This window comes from Castanea sativa, chromosome 6 (assembly GCF_040712315.1).
Source record: "Castanea sativa cultivar Marrone di Chiusa Pesio chromosome 6, ASM4071231v1".
In the NCBI taxonomy this organism is placed as follows: domain Eukaryota; kingdom Viridiplantae; phylum Streptophyta; class Magnoliopsida; order Fagales; family Fagaceae; genus Castanea; species Castanea sativa.
The window spans coordinates 22,399,916-22,420,348 of NC_134018.1; the positions used below are offsets into that span (position 1 = coordinate 22,399,916).

General features: G+C 33.5%; 1 protein-coding gene across 1 annotated transcript; it reads right to left on the minus strand.

The window, feature by feature from the left end:
* Positions 1 to 391: 391 nt before the first annotated feature.
* LOC142638819 (protein CUP-SHAPED COTYLEDON 2) lies at positions 392 to 3,495 on the minus strand. The gene is made up of 3 exons (XM_075812883.1): positions 2,695 to 3,495; positions 2,327 to 2,610; positions 392 to 1,267 (listed from the first exon to the last, which is right to left on the minus strand). Exons 1-3 carry the CDS (start codon positions 2,873 to 2,875, stop codon positions 638 to 640), a joined length of 1,095 nt encoding a protein of 364 aa, XP_075668998.1. The 5' UTR covers positions 2,876 to 3,495; the 3' UTR covers positions 392 to 637.
* Between the last annotated feature and the right edge of the window lie 16,938 nt (positions 3,496 to 20,433).

Genomic DNA, 20,433 nt, shown 5'->3' on the forward strand with positions numbered 1-20,433 from the left:
ATATATTGCTACACCTGTGGCTATAGATTCGTCCACGCAGTTATAGACACAGAAAATCAATGCGGTTGCCACCTTTATACCAATCTGAATCCATGATACGAGTTTTCCAAAAAAACTCCCATTAATGGCCGAAATATGTTCATGGTTCATTCTGGCAATTGGTTTAAGTAAACATCACATGGAAATGAAACAGGACAAGTGCCATTTCACCTTCTAAAAAAGAACAGCTAAATACATGAACTTCCGATTTAAAACCAACACACTGTCCTAAAAACCCTCTTGATATCCATTTATCGACGTATGAAGCAGACTATAACCAGTTGGATCAGTCACACAACTCTCCCTTTACTCCAAATAAATACCTGTCACTGCCATAGAAATACGCACTCAATTACTAAAAACAAGCTAAAGATATCATAGAAACATAAGCAAAATACATAATAAGTGCTGGTTCATACTTCATACATACAACAAATGAGTCACTTTCTAAGCAATAACGTCGAATATTAGCTGAAGCTAAACCCTTCTGATCTTAGTTCTGACTCTGATAGCGAAAAACAAAGATAATTCCAGACCTACCCTAATAATAACGCTTAGTACATAACCGTCATTATCATAAAACTGAAATACTAAAGTCTCAGTAGGTCCACATGCAGTCAAGCTCAGTGGGACCCATGCCCATCCTAACACAACCACCGCCACCATTCTCAACCTTTGAGTTATCCTCCTGCATAGGCCATGTCCCACCAGCCAGACCCAGCTCGGCGGCTGAGCCACCATGAAGCTGAGGTGGCTGCGGCGGCGAAGCCATAGTCTGCTGAGTGAAAAAGAAAGGCAGCTGAAGATTCTCTTGCAATGATCTGAGGCTCGGAAAAGCTGAAACTCCGAGGCTTCTTGGAAAGCATGCAAATGGGTCCACGTTTGGAATCTGAGGAGCGAGGTTTTCGAAGCTGGGGCTGAAGTTGTTGTTGGTTGTGGCAGCGGTGGTTGTGGCTGCAATGGTGGAGAAACAGGACACGTGCTCCTTGGCAATTGGGCTGTCGTACGAGCAACCGTCACGGGCGGTGGCGCTGGGGTAGGGCGAAGAGTCAAGGAGCGGTGGGAGTGAGAGAGAGACTGAGGAGGGTGAGCTTGGTTCTTGGTAAAGGCTGATACCAGAGCTAAGCCTTGTTTTCTTTGAGCCACTTCCTCCACATGCCCCACTGGTGGCGGTGCCGCCAGTACCGGAGCCGCTCTTCTGGAAGACTCTCGATATGACCCATTCATCCTTTAATAATGTGAAGGAAAAAGATATTAATGTATGTTAGTAAAAATGTAGAATATGCATCGAATAATGTAGTGGACAAAAGAAATTAGTGCATGCGTGCATTATGAGGAAATGACATGCAATAGGAGGATATGGGTTTAGCTGCTTTCATGTTTTAATTTTCCCTAATGTGTAAGGAAGTTTCAAATTTTAAGTTTGCATTGAATAAGTCAATCATGTTATTATTTCCGCATTCAAAACTTTCCACTTAGCAAAAACTAATATTTAAAAGAATAAGTGAACAAAGGACTTCGCTTCTTTCTTCTTCTTTTTTTTTTTATTTTTTTAATACTAATTGCTCGAGTCTATTGTACATTTTACGTTAGATCCTGCAGAAAAATCATAATTGCATGTTGGGTCACACATTAACAAAGTTTAGCCGAGGAAATAGACATGTAAAGGAAGTGCTAGACTACATATCAACTGGAGATTGTTAATAAGTGCTGCAACGGGACGGAACATGTAGCTAACATTATTTGCATGCATTTATAATGTTTCTGGCGCAAGCATTACTAGCATCGAAATAATGTCTGATGTGTTCCAAATTCGAAACATCAATGTAGACGCCGATGCTTTTAATATTTCCCCTCCACAAACATAATGCATTTCAATAATTTAATACTTAATTTCAGCCCTCTGAAAAAGTAGAGTACTTGACATTAATGGATGACATACATAACTACCATTAACTTACCTGAATGCCTTAGTAGTACTGCTAACTACTCTACAGTATTACGACTAAGCTTTATGTTGAAGTTAAAGAAGTTGAAGGAGCAATACTATACTATTATACCATCTACCACTATGAGGAACAATGCTCATCAACGGCCAAATTAACTGAAAAACCTAATCTTATCCAACAGTGCTTATAGAACCCTAGTATTAGACACGATGTTGTATAAGAAACCTGGGCTGCTACAAGAATTCAGACAGACATTTGCGCTAGAAAGTGAAACCAGTAGTCTCACTCTCAACACAAAAGGACTAAGGACCAGAGAGCGAGAGAGAGAGAGAGAGAACCTTGGAGCTCCTAGAGAGGTAATGGTAAGCAAATTTGCCTTCAAGGCGATACTCATGCATGACCCAGTTGCTCTTCTCTCCCTTAGGGGCTCTCCCTCTGTAGAACACCAACGTCTTCTTCATCCCAACCAGAGAACAAGTCTTTGAGCTATAGATCTCCCTATCTTTCCCAGTGGCTTTCCAGTACCCAGCCTCAGTAGCCCTGTTAGTCCTAAGCCCAGTTGGGTACTTGCGGTCACGCAAGCTGAAGAAGTACCACTCTTTCTCTCCCATCTTCGCTTTATCTGCCAAAATCGATTCATAAAGTCACAAACTTCGTCAAATTTGAGATCAACTTTGATTAAATGATTAGTGAGAAAGTTAATTACCAGGTAGCTCCCAAGGTTCACACTTGTTGAGATCAACTTCAGCAATGGCTCTACCTGTGAAGTTACTGTCCAAGACCTTCTTCAAGAGGTAGTAGGTGATAAGTTCTTCATCAGTAGGGTGGAAGCGAAAGCCTGGAGGCAAATGGGCATCATTGTTATCAAAATAGTTGTAGGACTCCATGGAAAACAAACACAGTTGAAAGAAACAAGTTCAAGAAAAAAGTGTTTGACGAATTCTGTGAGACTTCTCAAGAAATTAAAGCCTCCAAAGTTAGTGAACTCTCAAAAACATAACTCCTATTATATGAAGGGAGAGAAGAAGAGGTTTATGGGGTGTAATAGTTGGTGGGTTAGGTGTGGGGGTTTGGTTGAGAAAGTGAGAGTTATATGGGTTTCTTAAGGATTTGATGAATCGAATGGCAGAGAAGGAAAGGCGAAATAATAAGGTATGATATGGCTGGAAAAATCTGTGTTTTCTCTGCTCTGTCCTCTTCTGGTTCTCCCTGACCACTCTCTCTCTCTGCAGCTCTGCCAAGAGGCTCTTATCATATCCACATAGCTAGAGAGAGAGAGAGAGTGAGTGTGTGTGTGTGATGTATGTTTCTGAAGGAGTGGGCTCTGTTGGGGTTCTGTTTTCAGTATGCGTGCGTGCGTGAGAAAGTGTGCAGGTATTCCTCTTGTCAGTGAAGAAATGAAAGGGAAGGAACAGAAAGTAGTTTTATGAGAGAGGGGGCTTTTTTGTGTGTGAGAGAAAGATAATATGAGAGAGATTTTCACCATCTATATATCAATAAAGCTGTTTCATATCTCCTCTGTCAGCACAGTACACGTATTTAATAATCAAATAGACACAGAAGAGCCCAGCCCAAGCCATTTGGTTCTTACACGCTATCCTCTTTTCTCCTACTACTACACCCCTGTTTTTTCCCAATCTTTTCATTTGGGTACTTTCATCTCTGCCAATGTATGTATATATATTTATTTTCTTTTGGTTTTGGGTACTGTTTCTCTTTGAGATTCACTGATGATCATCTCTGTTTTCGGGTATTTGTTCATTTGTTTTGATGTTGGTGTCCTTAATGCCAAAGTTAAAAAGAGAGTATGGTCGCTGCAACCTATCTAATGATATGATTTCACTTTTGATATCACTGTTCCAACTTCCAAGAGTTACTTTTGCTAGTTTGTAATGGCCTTTTTATTAATATTTATAATAGAAATAACCTTTTTATTATTATTCTTTTTTCTCTAGGTAGATGACCTTTTTATGCTAATGAGGTACAGCCACAACTTGACACATAAGACAACAAAAGTTCCCTCGAGCGAATACCAAAAAAGCAATGTGGAAACAAAAGTTTACCCGACCCTCGTATTGTATGGTTTTTGTAGCCTTCTAAGATATTTTGAAAGTAAATGAGAAACAGGCCAACAAATCAAACCATGTTTTTGGATTAACTTTTTATTTATCTGTTGAACATTGATAAAATTATAGCTGTACATTGAAAAGCGAAACTTTAAATTTCAAAAAAAAACTAATCCGATCACACACTAAACTTCGATTCTATTTGAGATTTGCTTATTTTACTAAAATTAAAAATATTTTACTGAAAGTACTATAGATAAAGGTAAAAATTAGCTGAAATAGTATAGTAGAACCCATGGATAGTACCAAAAAGTGCAGTGGAACCCATAAATAGTAGCAAAAATAAGTTAAATAGTAAAATAAGTTGACAAAAATAATTTTTGCCAAACAGACACTTCATGAATATAACAATGTTCAAAACCCTAACATGTAGGTAAGTTACATGACATAAACTCTGTTATATGTTTGTTTTATAATCACACTTTTTTTAAATAAAGATGTTTTTTTAAACTTCATTGTTTAGGCATTTCTTTTTCAAATAGTCCATATTCAAATATATGAAAAAATAAGTTGTACTGTTGTACTAGATAAACACTATACACAATTGAGGAAGAAATCCTAATCCCAATATTGTTTCTTGAAGTTCCATAGCCCTTGGCATGCTTGTGTTAACATTAATTAGAGTCCTTCAATATAAATCTTTTAGGGTATGGTGAGCGTGGTATTGCATGTTGTTGGAGTATTCTAGTATTAATTTATTAAAATATATTTATATTACAATATAAATATATAGATGTAGGAGTTAATATAGAAAATAAGGAGTTAGTGAAAATGTTTAATCCCACATTAAAAATGAGAGAGACTCTTTAATTGTGATGATTAATGGCTTGATATTTATTGAGCAAATATTGGGCTAGATACATTCATAATATAATTTCCTTATTTGTTGATGAGTAAATGACCTGTATTGATACTCCATTTTTGTTATGGAAAATGAAGAGCTATTCACCTACTTAATGGATTAGTTGTTGAGTCTATTTATTTATTCAAAAACTCCTTATCTCATTCATTTAATTGTGTAACTCCAATCCATCAGATTTATGTCTAATATTTAATCTTGTAACAACTACTATATCAAAATTATGGACCTAATCAATTAGATTAATTTGTGTAATAATTTTGCGAGACCCATTAAGCCATTAAATAGGCTCATTCAGACTCATTCCAAAGTACACCAAAAAAATACAGCAATTATAAGCATTCTACACACTAAAAAATAGAGAGATTTTAGGCAAGGAAGGGTGATCTTTCTGGTAGAGCTTCGGGCTTAAACACTTTGTTCAAAGGTTGTTCTAGCCATATGACATGTGTTGGACTATTGTATCATGGGGGAGACAAGTTAGAGAAGATATATACCGGTTACAAAGTTTAACCAAGCAAATGCTTGAATCTCCTTAAAGAAAGTGAGTGTCACGCTTTAGTCTAAATAGTGTTGTACATTTCTTATTTTTAAATTAATAATATTAAAAAGTATTATTCAGTTTCTCTTTGTATTATTTCTATTATTATTGTGTTTGCACTAACAATTTTAAAGAGACTCAACACATGGAGCCTACACAAGAGATACCAACTGAGACTATTGGAGATCTCAACAAGCCCTTTCACTTTAAGGGAGCCCACTTCAAGAGGTGGAAAGGAAAAATCTTCTTCTATTTGAATCTTCTCAAAGTCGCTTACATCCTTACTGACAAGAATCCTTCAAAGGTTTCTACGAATGAGCTAAGTGAGGAAGAATTTTGTCTCCATCATGAAAAAATAGATAAGTATACAAAAGATAAATATGATTGTCACTCTTATATTTTGAATTGCCTTATCAATCATTTCTACAATTATGATGATACAACTTATAATTCTGCCAAGAAAATATGGAAAGCTTTACTAAGCAAGTATGATACCGAGGAGGAGTGCAAAGAAGAATGCTGCTAGTAGATTTTTCTACTACCAAATGGTGGATGGAAAATCGGTGGTGGATCAAGCACAAGACTTCCAAATGATCATGGCAAAATTGAGATCTGAAAGCATAAAGATTAGAGATCATTTGGTGGTAGCTGGCATAGTTGATAAACTACCACAATCTTGGAAGGATGTGGCACAAACAAAATGAGACATCCTTGGAGATTTTGATTACACGCATCTGTGTGGAGGAAGAAGCTAGAGGACAAGATGTACTCATGACACAAGAGAGTAATGGTAATTCCACCACAAAGGTAAATCTTATTTCTGCCAATAATAATATGCCCAAAAATTATTTTCCTAGAAATGGTCAATTTAAACCTAAAAAGAGAGCTTTCAAAAATAAATAATAGACTTTAAGGAAAGGGAAAGCCGAATAAAAATTACAATAAGAACCAAGGACCCCCTTCATAAGATCAATTTAATAGATCTTGTTTTGTCTGTGGCAAGAGTGAACATATTATTCGATTTTGTAAATTTCGGAAATGTGAATCTGTTCCGCAGGCTAACGTAATCGAAGAGCCTTTAGTGGCTATGATTACATACATCAATGTGGTACAATACGTTGAAGGGTGGTGGGTAGATTCTAGTGCTAATAGGCATGTTTGCTATGACAAAGATTAGTTCAAGTTGTACACTATGCTTGGTGACTCTAGCAAAACCAAGGTTCGTGGGAGTGATGAGATCGATTTCAAATTCACTTTTGGACATGTGCTAACATTGAAAGATGTGTTTTGCACTCCATCCATGAGAAAGAATTTGATGTCAAGCTTTTTGCTTAACAAGGCTGGCTTCAAGCAGACTATGGAATCTGTTAATTATGTAGTCACTAAAAAGGGATTATTTGTGGGCGAGAGTTGTGCTTGAGATGGAATGTTTAAGTTAAATGTTGAGAATAATAAAGTATATACCAGTTTAGTTTATATGCTGTTTGTGTCATATAAATAGTAGATATGCAGAAAGCATGAGTAGTTTAGGATTAATTCCATGACTCTCAAAAGATTTTGAAAAATGTGAAACTTGTAGCCAAGTTAAAATTACAAAAAAGTCTCATAAAAGTGTCGTAAGAAATATGAGTTAATTTACTATGATTTATGTGAATTTGAGGCAATTTTAACTCATGGAGGAAATAAATATCATCACTTTTATTGATGATTTCTCAAAATATACAACTATTTATTTGTTAAAAAATAAAAGTGATAGTTTTGAAAAATTTCAAGATTTTTAAAAGAAGTTGAAAATCAATTAGGTATAAAAATAAAAAGAATAAAAAGTGATAGAGGTCATTAGTATAAATCAAGTGCATTCAACTCAATTGTTTAGTTTTTGAGAATTATCTATGAAACTACTGCACCATATTCACTTGCTTCTAAGTGTGACTGAGAGAAAAAATAGAACTCTAATTAAGTTAACAAATGTGTTAGGAATGCTATAAGTAGACATGGCAGAACGGGTCAAAATTTTCTGACCCGAACTCGATTTTTTTGACTTGAAGAAAAACAGGTTGACCCGTGTTTTTTGCGGATCAACCTGACCAAAACCATTTAAAAAAAAATTTTTTTGGTAAAAAAAATAGTAAAATTAAGACAATATTGGTTTAATTGTTTATTGTGAGCTTTAAAGAGACAACTGATACGTTTACACTACTCCATGCAAATTAATTGAAAGATAAATGGTTGAGCATTTTGTAATGAGTAAAGATTTTTAGATATCAAATAGTAAAGTACATGCCAAGATAATCTGGTTACAGTAGAGTTAAAACATAGATTTAAAATTGTAGACATGTGTGAGAAACATTCACAAGTGTGAAAATAGTGAAGCCAAAGTATCAAATTGGCATAAATTATGAATGCTTAGACCTATTTTTTAACAATTTATGTCCAAAATAAACGGCTTTTCAAAATAAATTATGATATTTTTTAGAGTGTGTGTTGCTTAACAATGATATGATATTCATAAAAGAGACAATGTATAAATAAGTTAGCCATCAAACTTTAATGTATATCTCAAATTGAAATAGAGTGCCAACCACAATTGATAATAAATTATAAAATTAATTTTCAAGATTGTAAATTTCTTATATGTTTTTATTCTTTATCAAATGAGTTATTCAATAAATCATTTGTAATTTTGTTTTATATTTTGGAATGTTGATATTGTGTAGAAATAAAACTTGTGTATTTGTTTCACTTATCTTTGTGTTATTTGTTTTAGATAGCAATGTTAAGATTTGTATAATTTTAAAATTATTGAATAAGTATTAATAAGTTTAACTGGGTTCATTTTTTATATAAGTGGTGAATTCAAAATAATGCATTTTACATCAACTAATTTGTTGCATAACTTTCCAATTGGCAAATACATGTTGTTTTCTTTGCAAAAAAAAAAAAAAATTCATGTGAAAATACGGGTCAACTTGACCCGACCCACAACCCGATTGACCTGAACCCATTTTTAACCCACTTAGATCTCTTTCTTAACAAAGCTTCGACTCATTGTTCACGAATTCAACCATGTTTGGTGTAATTAGAAATCCTTGTTGTGTTTCCATCCATCTTGAACAACCAACATACACCTTCTATCATGTACCCATGATTAATGTGATGGAGCCCCTTAAAACGACACTTTGAATGGTTTTATTCCCCCTACATCGAGGGCTTTACATGAACTGGCCACTTATTTTATTTACGTGAGAAAAAAAAAGAAATCCAATAAAACCAATCAAGTAGAAAGTAATTAAACAATCTTACATTAGGTAGAAAGTTACATGGCCTTGGTCCTAGATATAATTTCACAGAAAAGTCAGTTTGCCTTCATCCTAATTACATTTCGTGTACATAATACGATTACATTGGAAATACATCAATCTATGAACCATTGATCTAAGTTCGAAAGCTAAGTTAAAGGTGCGAAGATATTAGGCACCTACCTTGCCCTGTAAAATCGATCTTCTAAACTATGATGACCAATGATAAAGTCACATCATCCATTCAAACATGTCATAACATTCAATAGCATGCCATCATTACTTCAAATAGAACAAAAAAAGCAATTGAAAACAAAAGCAGATGATTGTGTGCTTGGAGTTAATTAAGCTTAGATCCAACATGTGATCATGTCATGGAGTGTTCACAATAAACATGGTGATTGTTTGTGCTTGGTGATAATCCCAAATCTATCATTTAACATGGTGGAGAGAATTGAAAACTAATATGAAAATTTAAACAGAAAATTAAGATCAAAATCTAGTGGTGTGCATGAATATATGAAGAACATGAGAAGGACATAGCAACAACTGGCATGCTCATATCCCAATTTCCATCACAACAACATAAACAAACACATTTCTTATGCAAAATTATAATAAAACTAACCTAAATAAAAATCTAACAATGGCAAAGAAAAAGAGAGGGATGATTCCTCCAAAATATTAGAATGGTGGCATTGAAATAAAGTTGCACTCTAAGACTCAGAAAGAACCATATTCACGACAATATTTCTTTTCTTTATTAATGGGAATTACTCTAGATTCCTAAAGGAGAGTTATAGAGGTACTCACTCTCAATATCTCAAATCTTTGGAGGACTAGCATATTACAGGCACTTTTTATTGCCTCTGGCATTTTAGGAAGTTGGGTGCTTTAGAATAATCCCTTTTCAAAGTGGGAGGAGAAAGTTTTCGAGGGAGGTAGGTAAATGAATTCGGAGTTGAATGTGTAGAGAGTATGCAAAACTCAAAAAGGAAGGAAATTGACACTTGATGGTCCAAGTGTCAATCGGCAATTAGATTCCCCCACTTTATTTGCCAATAAGCATATCGGGCCCAATTCCATTTGAGACTTTTCATTTTTTTTTTTGCTTGATTTACACTTAATTGCTTTGATTTTTTTTTTACCCCAATTTGCAACCCCCCACCTAACTTAATCAAACATTACATTGCCCTTTTTATCAATTTTGTCATAATTAAGAATAATTACAACAAAAATTAAGGAAATATTAATGTTTGGCCATTAGATTAATCAAGTGTTTGCAATCCTACCTTTCATTTTCAGTCCACACCAATAGGATATTGACATGTCATTGATTATAAATTTAATAACTTGTGACCAATTAAAATTAATTTTTCATAATCACACATTATTAGACTCAATCATGCAAATGCATCAACTATTATGATTTCAAGTTGTTTTATGTGAGGTGATTGAAAACTGAACAATTAAGATTATAATGTTACCTTTGAAATGTGAAATTGTCCTTTGCCCCTTGGATGAGGTTAAATGAAAGTTCGAGATAGGGTGTCTACAGTGTGATTCCAAAATAATTTTATGTATCATATTAATTTATTTAATTGTTGACCATATTATGCTACTAATAAAAAAATCTCTAAATTCGTAATATAAGAAACAACATCAAATGCCTATTGTGAGAACCGTGACATTAAATTCGATGTTGGTTTTGGTTAGGGATAAAGCCCCTAACCCCCTACCACTATTACAATTGTGAATTTGAAGGTGTGATTCAATTATCAACAATGAATTCCCCTTAAGCTAGGGAAGTCATAACAGAATTGCCACTTAATTAATTACAAAGGAAATTAATAAAGCCTTACAAAAAGTACATCTTTATTGATAAATAAAAATATCACAAATTGCTTGAATAAATTATGATGGAGAACTTTTTAGCTAACTCCATATCTAGTCTTATGAAATGAGCTAGTCTTCCGAGATTGTGGACACAAGGGGGAGTCATCAGCTAGTTTTTGCATTGGCCTAAGAATCATATATATATCGTCCTCTCGAAATTAAGGTACGGTTTTAGGAAGGTGTTAGGCACCCAAAACCGCCCAACCCTAAGGTTGGCTTTCCATCATTGTGTATTATGTCTTAACCCTATTAAAGGCACACTCAATACTTGTATCTAACTCTCTCTCTCACACACACACACACTAACATACATCTAACAATCAATCATGACATCAATCATCCCAAAAGACCTAATCATACATCTATCATACTGATCATACAAAACCTACCATACATTTAATCATGCAAAACATATCATCTCAAACAAGGCAGCAACATGTATCATCAAATCAAGGCAGGGATATAGGCAGCAAGCACATCATGTCATCATTAAAAGCATTTCATACACATATTCATCAAAGAAGAGTAAACCTTATAAAATAAACACATGCATGTACATATGAATGCATGACTTACCTTTTCCTTACTTTGCTGCAACTCAGCACTTATGGCATCATTCATAAGCATGTGAATGCATGTTCATGACATCAAAACAAAGGAAACAAAAGGTAAACCCTAATCTAACATATGAAGGCAAACAAGCAAACCAACATATGAAACAAAGGCTCTGAAAGCATGAAAAATACAGAAAAGAGGCTATACAGAGACATATACATGAAAGCAGAAGCAAAAAGTAGAAAAACAAAATTAGGGTTTCTGGGCAAGTTCATGTGCACGCATGAACTTCACTACGTGCGTACAATCAAGCCTACGTGCACAGGCAAGATTATGCGTACGTAGGTTCCTACCCAAAAACCATAGAAACACAGCAGATACTTAAAACACTAAATCTAACATCCTAATATGCATTTTAAACATTAAAAAAAATGTAAACCTAAGCTAGATAAACATATTAGAGCATATTATGACAAGAAAATAAAGCAAACAATAGAATTTAAATCATAAAAAGAAAAAGAAAAGGAAAAAGAAAAGTTTAGACTAATACCTCAAAGAAATGCTCTTCAAGATTGATTTTTGACCGTTCCCCTCAGTCAAATCTATTCACAATTAATAAAAAGAGTGATTAGTAATCTTAAACCCAAAGATTAAGGCTAGAAAAGGCCATAATAAAAAGAAAATTGACTTGAGGATGTTTTGTGAAAATGCCTTCTTTGATTCACTATTTCTAGTGAATCTTAATGTTTTTCCGTGGGATTTTTGTGTGTCTTTGAAAATATACCATTTAAGGCTACTTATAGTGTGAAAAAATGGTTTGCAACGACTCCCAAACAATGTGGGATTCATTCCAAACCTCAACATTAATGCAGAAAACTTATCCTATTTACTATCTAGAATTCGTTATGCGTGCGCAAGATCGAGCCTACATACGCAAGTAGAAAGCTACGTGCATAGGCTGATTCTTGTGTGCACATAGCACGGGTTTCCTTGACCTTATTTTTCCTAAAATAGATTTATTTTCTAATTTAAAATTTATATTTTTCATTTTAACATTTCTCAAGTCAATTTAATATCTAATTGGGCCCTAAATCAACTTTGGGTCTTAGAATTCAGTATCATTGGGGAACAAGGGCCCGAGTCATAAGGGGTACAAAGTGCGGTGTCTACATAGATAGGCTAGTCTTTCGAAATTACCTACTAATCAGAATTGGAAGACTCAATGTAACAATTGCAAATTATCACGACTACTCCAACCAAATGCTCGTCATGAAAGGAAGCGGACGGGTAAGCACTTGCAAGCTTGACGTTGACACCCATCCATCACCCCCATCGATGGATGGGTAAAGATGGACGTACTAAGCCTACATTACAATGCTTGCATCAGCTAAGACTCTCCTACATTTACACAACCTCCTACAAAGGGATAACTCCCATATCCTACAAGTCAGCTAAGGCTAAGGGATAACCCCATGTCCCTACAATTCATCTAAGGTGATTATCTACGAACCCCTATATAAACACCAAGACACTCCAATCTTGAGGTACGCAAAAAATACTATTCGGAAACTCCTTTTTAAGAGTTCGTTGTGAGTTTTTGACTTAACCTTTGATGAGTCTTAGGCAGGCACCACACCAGTGCTCTCTGAAGGTATTTCCATTTTTGAAGGTTCACTACTCTTCACCTTTTACTAAAGACTGCAGGTATAGGCGATAGACCTACGAACAGTTTTTAGCATCATCAAATTACAAGGCTATAGTCCTATATACAATCTAATAAAAAGAGAAAATTACAAGGTTATGCTTCTTACTTACAATCTAAAAAGAAATTAAGAGAAAACATTTACATAGAAAGACCTAATACGTCCCAAAGGTTAGATTAGGGGATAAGTTACCAAGTGGGAAGATGTTCATTACCCCACCCCCACCCCCACCCCCACCCAACCTAACACTTCATTTGTTTCAATTGAAAACCTTGTGTAAAGATAATTTTTAGTATTTTCTAGTGTTTGGTAGTATAAAAAAAAAAAAATGATAAGTCAAAGGAAAACTATCTTTGGTCAACATAAAAAGTATGCTTATTTTTATAGATTGTTTTCCACTAAATTTTTTTGGAAAACAACTCTATCTCATAACAAACTAAATAAGGGAAGTTAGGAGGTTGTTTTTCAATTCATTTAAAGTTACTACCAAACATTTAAAAAATGAGATAGTTTTATAGATAAAGATTTTTGGAAAATGACTCATTTTCTAGAAAACATTATTGTTGAAGCAAACATAGCGTAAATTTACTTCTTAAGGTACAATGGCCAATATAAACAAGTTAAATAGGTAAAACATATCAAAATAACCTCTTCTTTTAAAAAAAGAAAAAAAGAGAATGACTGCAATGTTCATAACTCGCAATGCACGTAAATCAACTCACAAATAAGACACTCACCATGTTAGATATGAGGGGGAAAAAAAAACTGGATAATATAAAAACTAGAGAACATGATGACTCATGCCAATGGAGAGGAATAAGACACTTCTAATGCAAACTATATAGCATATGAACATGTGTAATTAGAAACATGAATTATCCCAAATGGCATTTTAATGATTCTAAAAACCACTAAACATAATTTATTTTTTAGTTTTTCATATTTTAAATGATGCAAAAATATTAAAACAAGCTGGAGTTTTAGTTAATAAGGCATGAACATGTTTTTAGATCCACAAAACCCTAACTACAACATATCTAAATCATGTGGATGATCTACAACTAATCTACATGTTGATGCACTAATTATATGAAAACATGTTCAAACCATAAAATCTGCTTGCTATAGATGAAATCATATAAACATGTAAATGCATGATTATAGGGGTTAGCATGTAATTCACAAATCTGAAATTTGCATGATGAAAACAAAAACATGATAAAGAAAATCCACATTAAAACATATTGTTGGATTTTCAATTAACACGAAAACAAAGAAAATCAACAGAAATATCGGCATGCAGTTAGGCGATGGCCAAGGGGTGGTGGGTTAACGTTGTTAGTTCTCTCCACTATGATTTCTCCGTATAAGTCAATGCTTGTGAACAAATTTTCACTCACAAGTCACAATTGAAGATGATTAATGCAAAGAACTATATATATCGAGTGGATGAATCCTTTGAAAACTATGGTGACTTATGTGTGTGATGTGGTGAACAAATGGTCACAAAAAAAAAAAAAAAAATATATATATATATATATATATATATATATTTATATAAAAGTCAGTCAAAATTGTAGCTATGCGGGCAGAAAGTAAAAGGCTAACTATAAAAAAAATTTAGTCTATCTATGTGACAAATCTGGTCCTCTTTCGTCGCTACACCCCTCCTATTTATAGAGAAGAGAATGGTATATACCTTGTTTTTAGGTTAAAAAGTTGTGCAGTTAGTGGTATAACAGCATGTTTATATCCAACAAAAATTAGGGGGAAAGGTAGAGAGAAATAAGAGTAAAATTGCAACAAAAACAAGTTTCGAAGCCAAGAACCCATGTGACGAGGCCTCCAAATATGAACTTAGGTCAATGAGTGAAGTGCCAATGGGTTCTATAGAGCTCACTTTCTGTTAGTTACAAAACTTGTTGTAGTCTAAGACTACAACTTTACTCAATAAAATAAATTTTACTATATATGTTAAAAATCTAACAATTGATTTACATGTTCTACATGCTCTTATTACACATGCTAAATTTTGTATTAATCGGATATTATTTACTATACGATCTATAAGCTTATATATTATGCATAATTTTAAATTACAAAAACTTGCAATTCAAAAAATTTATTGATGACATAGTTATTGTTCTTTAATTTTTTAGAAATTTTGTAAACATGGAGGATATATAAAAAAGATGTAATCCAAAAGTAGATTTCTCAAAATTCACTTTCAATCAAAAGATATTGAGTAAGTTTGTAACCTTAGGCTACAACCAATTTTGTAACTAAATTTTGCCCTTTATTTATCGCATTTTCTTAGAAATAATTCAGATTTTCTAGTACATTTCGACTCTATCTTTAATAATGTTCTTCAATGATTCAACCTCTAATTAATTCAATAAAATTATAAAAAAATTATTTAACAAGATTATAATTATTTTAAATTTAATTTTAAAAAATAGTATTTTCCACTTGAACTTATTTAGTGTGTGCATTTCTACCATATTTAAAATTTTCAACCAATAAGATTTAATCTTGTAATTAAATTTTAACTAATATTTTTATTGAAAAATTAAAATTAATATAGGACAATCATAGGCGTGGTAAGATCATGGATCCACCGATCAGATTTAAGTTTTTTTAAAATAATGATCTTGACACTGTTTTTAACTCACAAAAAGACCAATTCACTATGACCATTTCAGAACGTGGATCTTAAGGTTTGGGTTATTAATGAAAATTTCACATATGCAAAATTACTATTGTACCCTTAGTGATATAAAAGTAAAAAAATAAAAATAAGGGATTGTAAAGTGGGGGTGTCTATACCCATTAGAGCATCCATATCAGCTCCTTCATTTTACATATCCACTTTTACACTAAAAACCCACTTTTTCTATTTTACATATCCAATTTTACAAAACACCCACATCAGTTCATCTATCCTACCACCCTTTTTAATTAAATAATCAATTTTCTTTAATATTTTATTATTTTCCCAACTACCTCTTCAATTACCGCGCTCTCTCTCTCCCAACTCATTTCTGACTTTTGCTCTCTCTCTCTATACCCATCTCTCAGACTCTCCCTCTCCCTCTGCCACTCAATCAACTCTCCTTCTCCCTCTCCCTCTCGATCAACTCCCTCTGCCTCTCAATCAACTCTCCCTCTCCCTCTCGATCAACTCCCTCTCCGATCACGAGCTCAGATCACCATCCGCGAGTCCGATCACGATCTGCGAGCTCCGATCGGCGATCCGCTAGCTCCGATCCAGCGTTCGCGAGCTTCGATCCGCGTCCGCGAGCTCCGATCCACGGCAAGACCCACGAGCTCCGACCAGTCAAGCACCGATCTGTGTTTGTTTGTGTATGTCTGTGTTTTTTTTTTTTATAGCAAAGTATATCTCTGTATATTCTGTGTTGAGAAAAAGATGAGAGAATGGAGTCTGTTGAGCACGGATCAGAGAGAGAAAAAAATGAGCGAAGGAGAAATGATAAAATATTGTATAAACGAGCTACAGTAGCCGTGTAAATATACACGGTACTGTAGCTCGTGGATGGTTTTACACGATTTTACCTAGTTTTAGCTCCACTGATGTAGGGGATTTTTTGCTCAAAATGTGTAAAATTGAGAAATTTTTGCATTATACATGATTATCCACCAACTGATGTGGATGCTCTTAGCCATCGTTTTCAAATAAAAAGTCAAAAGCAACTATATATGTGTGTGTGTGTGTGTGTGTGTGTTTGGTCATCTCAATTATAATAATATTTATTTAAGTATAAGTTTAACTATCCGGCCATGAGATGGGACCTGGCATGCCAAAACGGAATTGAATTTTTTGACCTAGCTCGATCCGAAAAATACCCGATTCAACTTGATTTTTTGACCCAAGGCAAAGTGGATTGACTCGTGAGCCAACCCGTATTTTTTGTGGGATAACCCAACCCGACCCGATCCGCGTTTTTTATTAATAAAATTAAGACAATATTAGTTTAATTGTTTGTTGTGAGTTTTAAGGAAATAACTGAGATATAATTGCGTGCAAATGAATTGAAAGATGAATGGTTGAGCATTCTTTAATGAGTAAAGATTTTTAGATATCAAATAGCAAAGTACATGCTAAGATAATCTGATTATAATAGAGTTAAAAATATAGATTTAAAATTGTAGACATATGTGAGAAATATTCATAAGTGTGAAAATAGTGAAGTCAAAGTATCAAATTAACATAAATTATGAATGCTTAAACCTATTTTTTAACAATTTATGTCCAAAATAAATGATTTTTCAAAATAAATTATGATATTTCATAGAGTGTGTGTTGCTTAACAATGAAATGATATTCAGAAAAGAAACCATGTATAAATAAGTAAACAATCAAACTTTAATGTATATTCTCAAATTGAAATAGAGTGACAATCACAATAGATAATAGATTATTAAATTAATTTTCAAGATTGTAAATTTATTATATGTTTTTATTCTTTGTCAAATGAGTTATCCAATAAGTCATTTGTAATTTTGTTTTATATTTTGGGATGTTGATATTGTGTAGAAATAAAACTTGTGTATTTGTTTTACTTATCTTTGTGTTATTTTTTTTTAGTTAGCAATGTTGAAAAAAAAGAAATATTGTTTGTCCAAAAAAAAAAGAAAAAAGAAACCTATAATTTTGATTTTTTTTTTTCATTCAAAAGATTTCTTTTCTTTGGTTATACATTCTTATCCCGAAATAATGAATTGCATTCGTATAGGCATTTTGGATGCCGCAATTGAAATAGCCTTTCTGGCTACATTTTCTACTACTCCACCTATTTCATAAAGTATTCTACCCGATTTAACGATAGCTACCCAATATTCGAGAGATCCTTTACCGGAACCCATACGTGTATTCGCCTGTCTTACTGTAACAGGTTTTGCATGACTTTCCAAATGGCAAATACAGATTTTCTTTATATATATATATATATATATATATATATATATATATATATATATATATATATATATATAAATCATGTGAAAATACGGGTCAATCTGACTCGCAAGTCAATTGACCGGACCCAAATCCAACTCGACCCTCCCATTTTGCCATGTCTAATAGTGTCCCCACAAACGAATGGGAAAAGAAGCGGTTATCTTGCTTGCTACCACCATTCACCATGTGAGACTTTGCTTGTTGAAGACGAATGGGTTAAACTAGGGAGGCATTGGATGACCTTGACAACTTATAATGGCTCTAAGCCTCTAACAAAGATGTTGCATGCCAATCTAACCTCTTGGCTAGGAAACACAGATACTTCATTTGTGGTATCGTATCCCTGTCAGACACTTGACACTCCTCAAATACTTCTGCATAGATGTTCTAGCTGTGTCTTTTTAATAAAGAAAAAATTAAAAATGCAAGACATAACTAGGACATGAAAACAAAAGGAATCAAATACCATTTCACAAAACAAAAAGAATATTCATTCTTTGAATAATAATTTTGCATTTTAAAATTAATAAATATATTTATCATTGATTTGTATTTTGATTTCTAAATATCCTTTAATAGTAATGAATTTGTTTTATTATCCATTATTACTCATAATTTGATAAAAAAAAAATGATTAATAATATATAGAAATGACAACACGTATTTCCACAATACTTTTTCACTCACGTGTATTTCCACAATTCTTAAACAACGTTACTAGAACAACATTACCAAAAAGAACCTAAATGTTTAACTCTATATAAAATATATTTAATTAATAATTAATTTATATATATATACTCGCAGCACTTATGTCCTACTTTTTAAAAAATTGCCATGGCGGCGTACCATATCTATACCCATATCCATGCATGTGGTTCCTAGCCTCTTGGGCAAGGATCAAGATACCTAAACACAAAGCATGGCCCTTGAAGGGATGACTGATTTGGTATTAAGGGATTATAAAGTAAATGATATTCCATACAAGAGAAGCCCTAAGAGGATACCTTGATTAAACCCTATGAATCAAAAGCAATATGTCACAGATTCAAGTTTGGGTTTGACTTTAGATTGATTAGACATTAATTGAGAGCATGTTGTTTGGGTGTGTGTTGGGTCTCACATTAGGCATACACTAGGTTGATTTGAGCTTTATTAACAAAGAATCTCAATTGTAACTAGTCATTCTGAGGTATAGTGCAATTGTGGCTAGCACTTTTTCTTGGGTTATTACAAATGGCATCAAAGCCAACCTGTTAACCCCGTGTGGATTAGGAGACACAACCCCACAAAATACGCTGTGAAGAAGACGTCAATGATTTAAGTGAGGGAGATTTTGATGCATATTGATTAAATATTGATTGAGTGTGTGTGTTATATGGGTGTGTTTAGAGTCTCACATTAAGCATATACTAGGTTTATCCTGGATTTATTAACAACTTAAATGAGTCTTAATTATAATTAGATTAGTTCTTTTAGGATGTAACACGTGTGGCAAGTGTTTTCCATGGGTTGTTACACCTCTCCCATATGAGTCATCACCATGAATTTGGCACCTAAGGTGACTTTTAACACTTGGTCTAAATTCCCTCATTCTATTATAGAGGTTAAGTCTTTGTGCAATGATAAGTGTCTTTCATGAAAAGTAGTAGATTGTGAGTTTTAGTTCAGGAATTAATCTATCCAAAAAAAATTTGAGGATAAGGCTATTGAGATAAACTCTCATAAATTCTACAAAAATGAAAGTTTTGTGTATTGAGTATAATATTTTTAGAATCTTTGCTTGGACAATCAAAGTGGAGAATTGTGCCTTTTTTTGCTTGGACAAACAGGGTGGAAAATTTTGCTTTAAAAGGCAGCTTGAATATAATCTTGAGTTGGATCGCGTAATCATTACAACGGAAACCTTTTTTTTATTTTTTTGAGAGAGTTTCAACTTATGACGTCCGCTTCTAATGATGACTCTCTATCATCAAATCAAGACATCAATCAGTTTTTTGTGTAGACGGGGATTGAACCCCAGATATTTTATACAATCATCAGAGACTTTACCAGTTGAGCTAACTGGAACCCTCATTACAACGTAAACCTTAATCTTGAAATATTATCAAAACATTCACACACACAAATATATATTCCTACTCCATTAATCTCTACCCAAACAAAATTTTAAGATGAAATTACAAATTACAAATTACATCCCTAAAATTAAAAAATCCATTCCTTTGATGATATTGTTTGGATTTTCTTCATTCCATCCACATTCGTTAATGAGATGGTCGCCAAATGCCAAATTAGCTCAAATCGACATAAGTTTAATGTGTTTTGAATGATGTCATTTTGTCCACATTAGTATCTAAAAAAACTAACAATTTATATCATATTTTTAATTTTTTTGGTTATCTATTTGAGATTTTTTTTCTTCATGTTTTTCACCTTTCATTTCCTCTGTGGCTTTCTTTGCAAATAAACACACACACACACATAC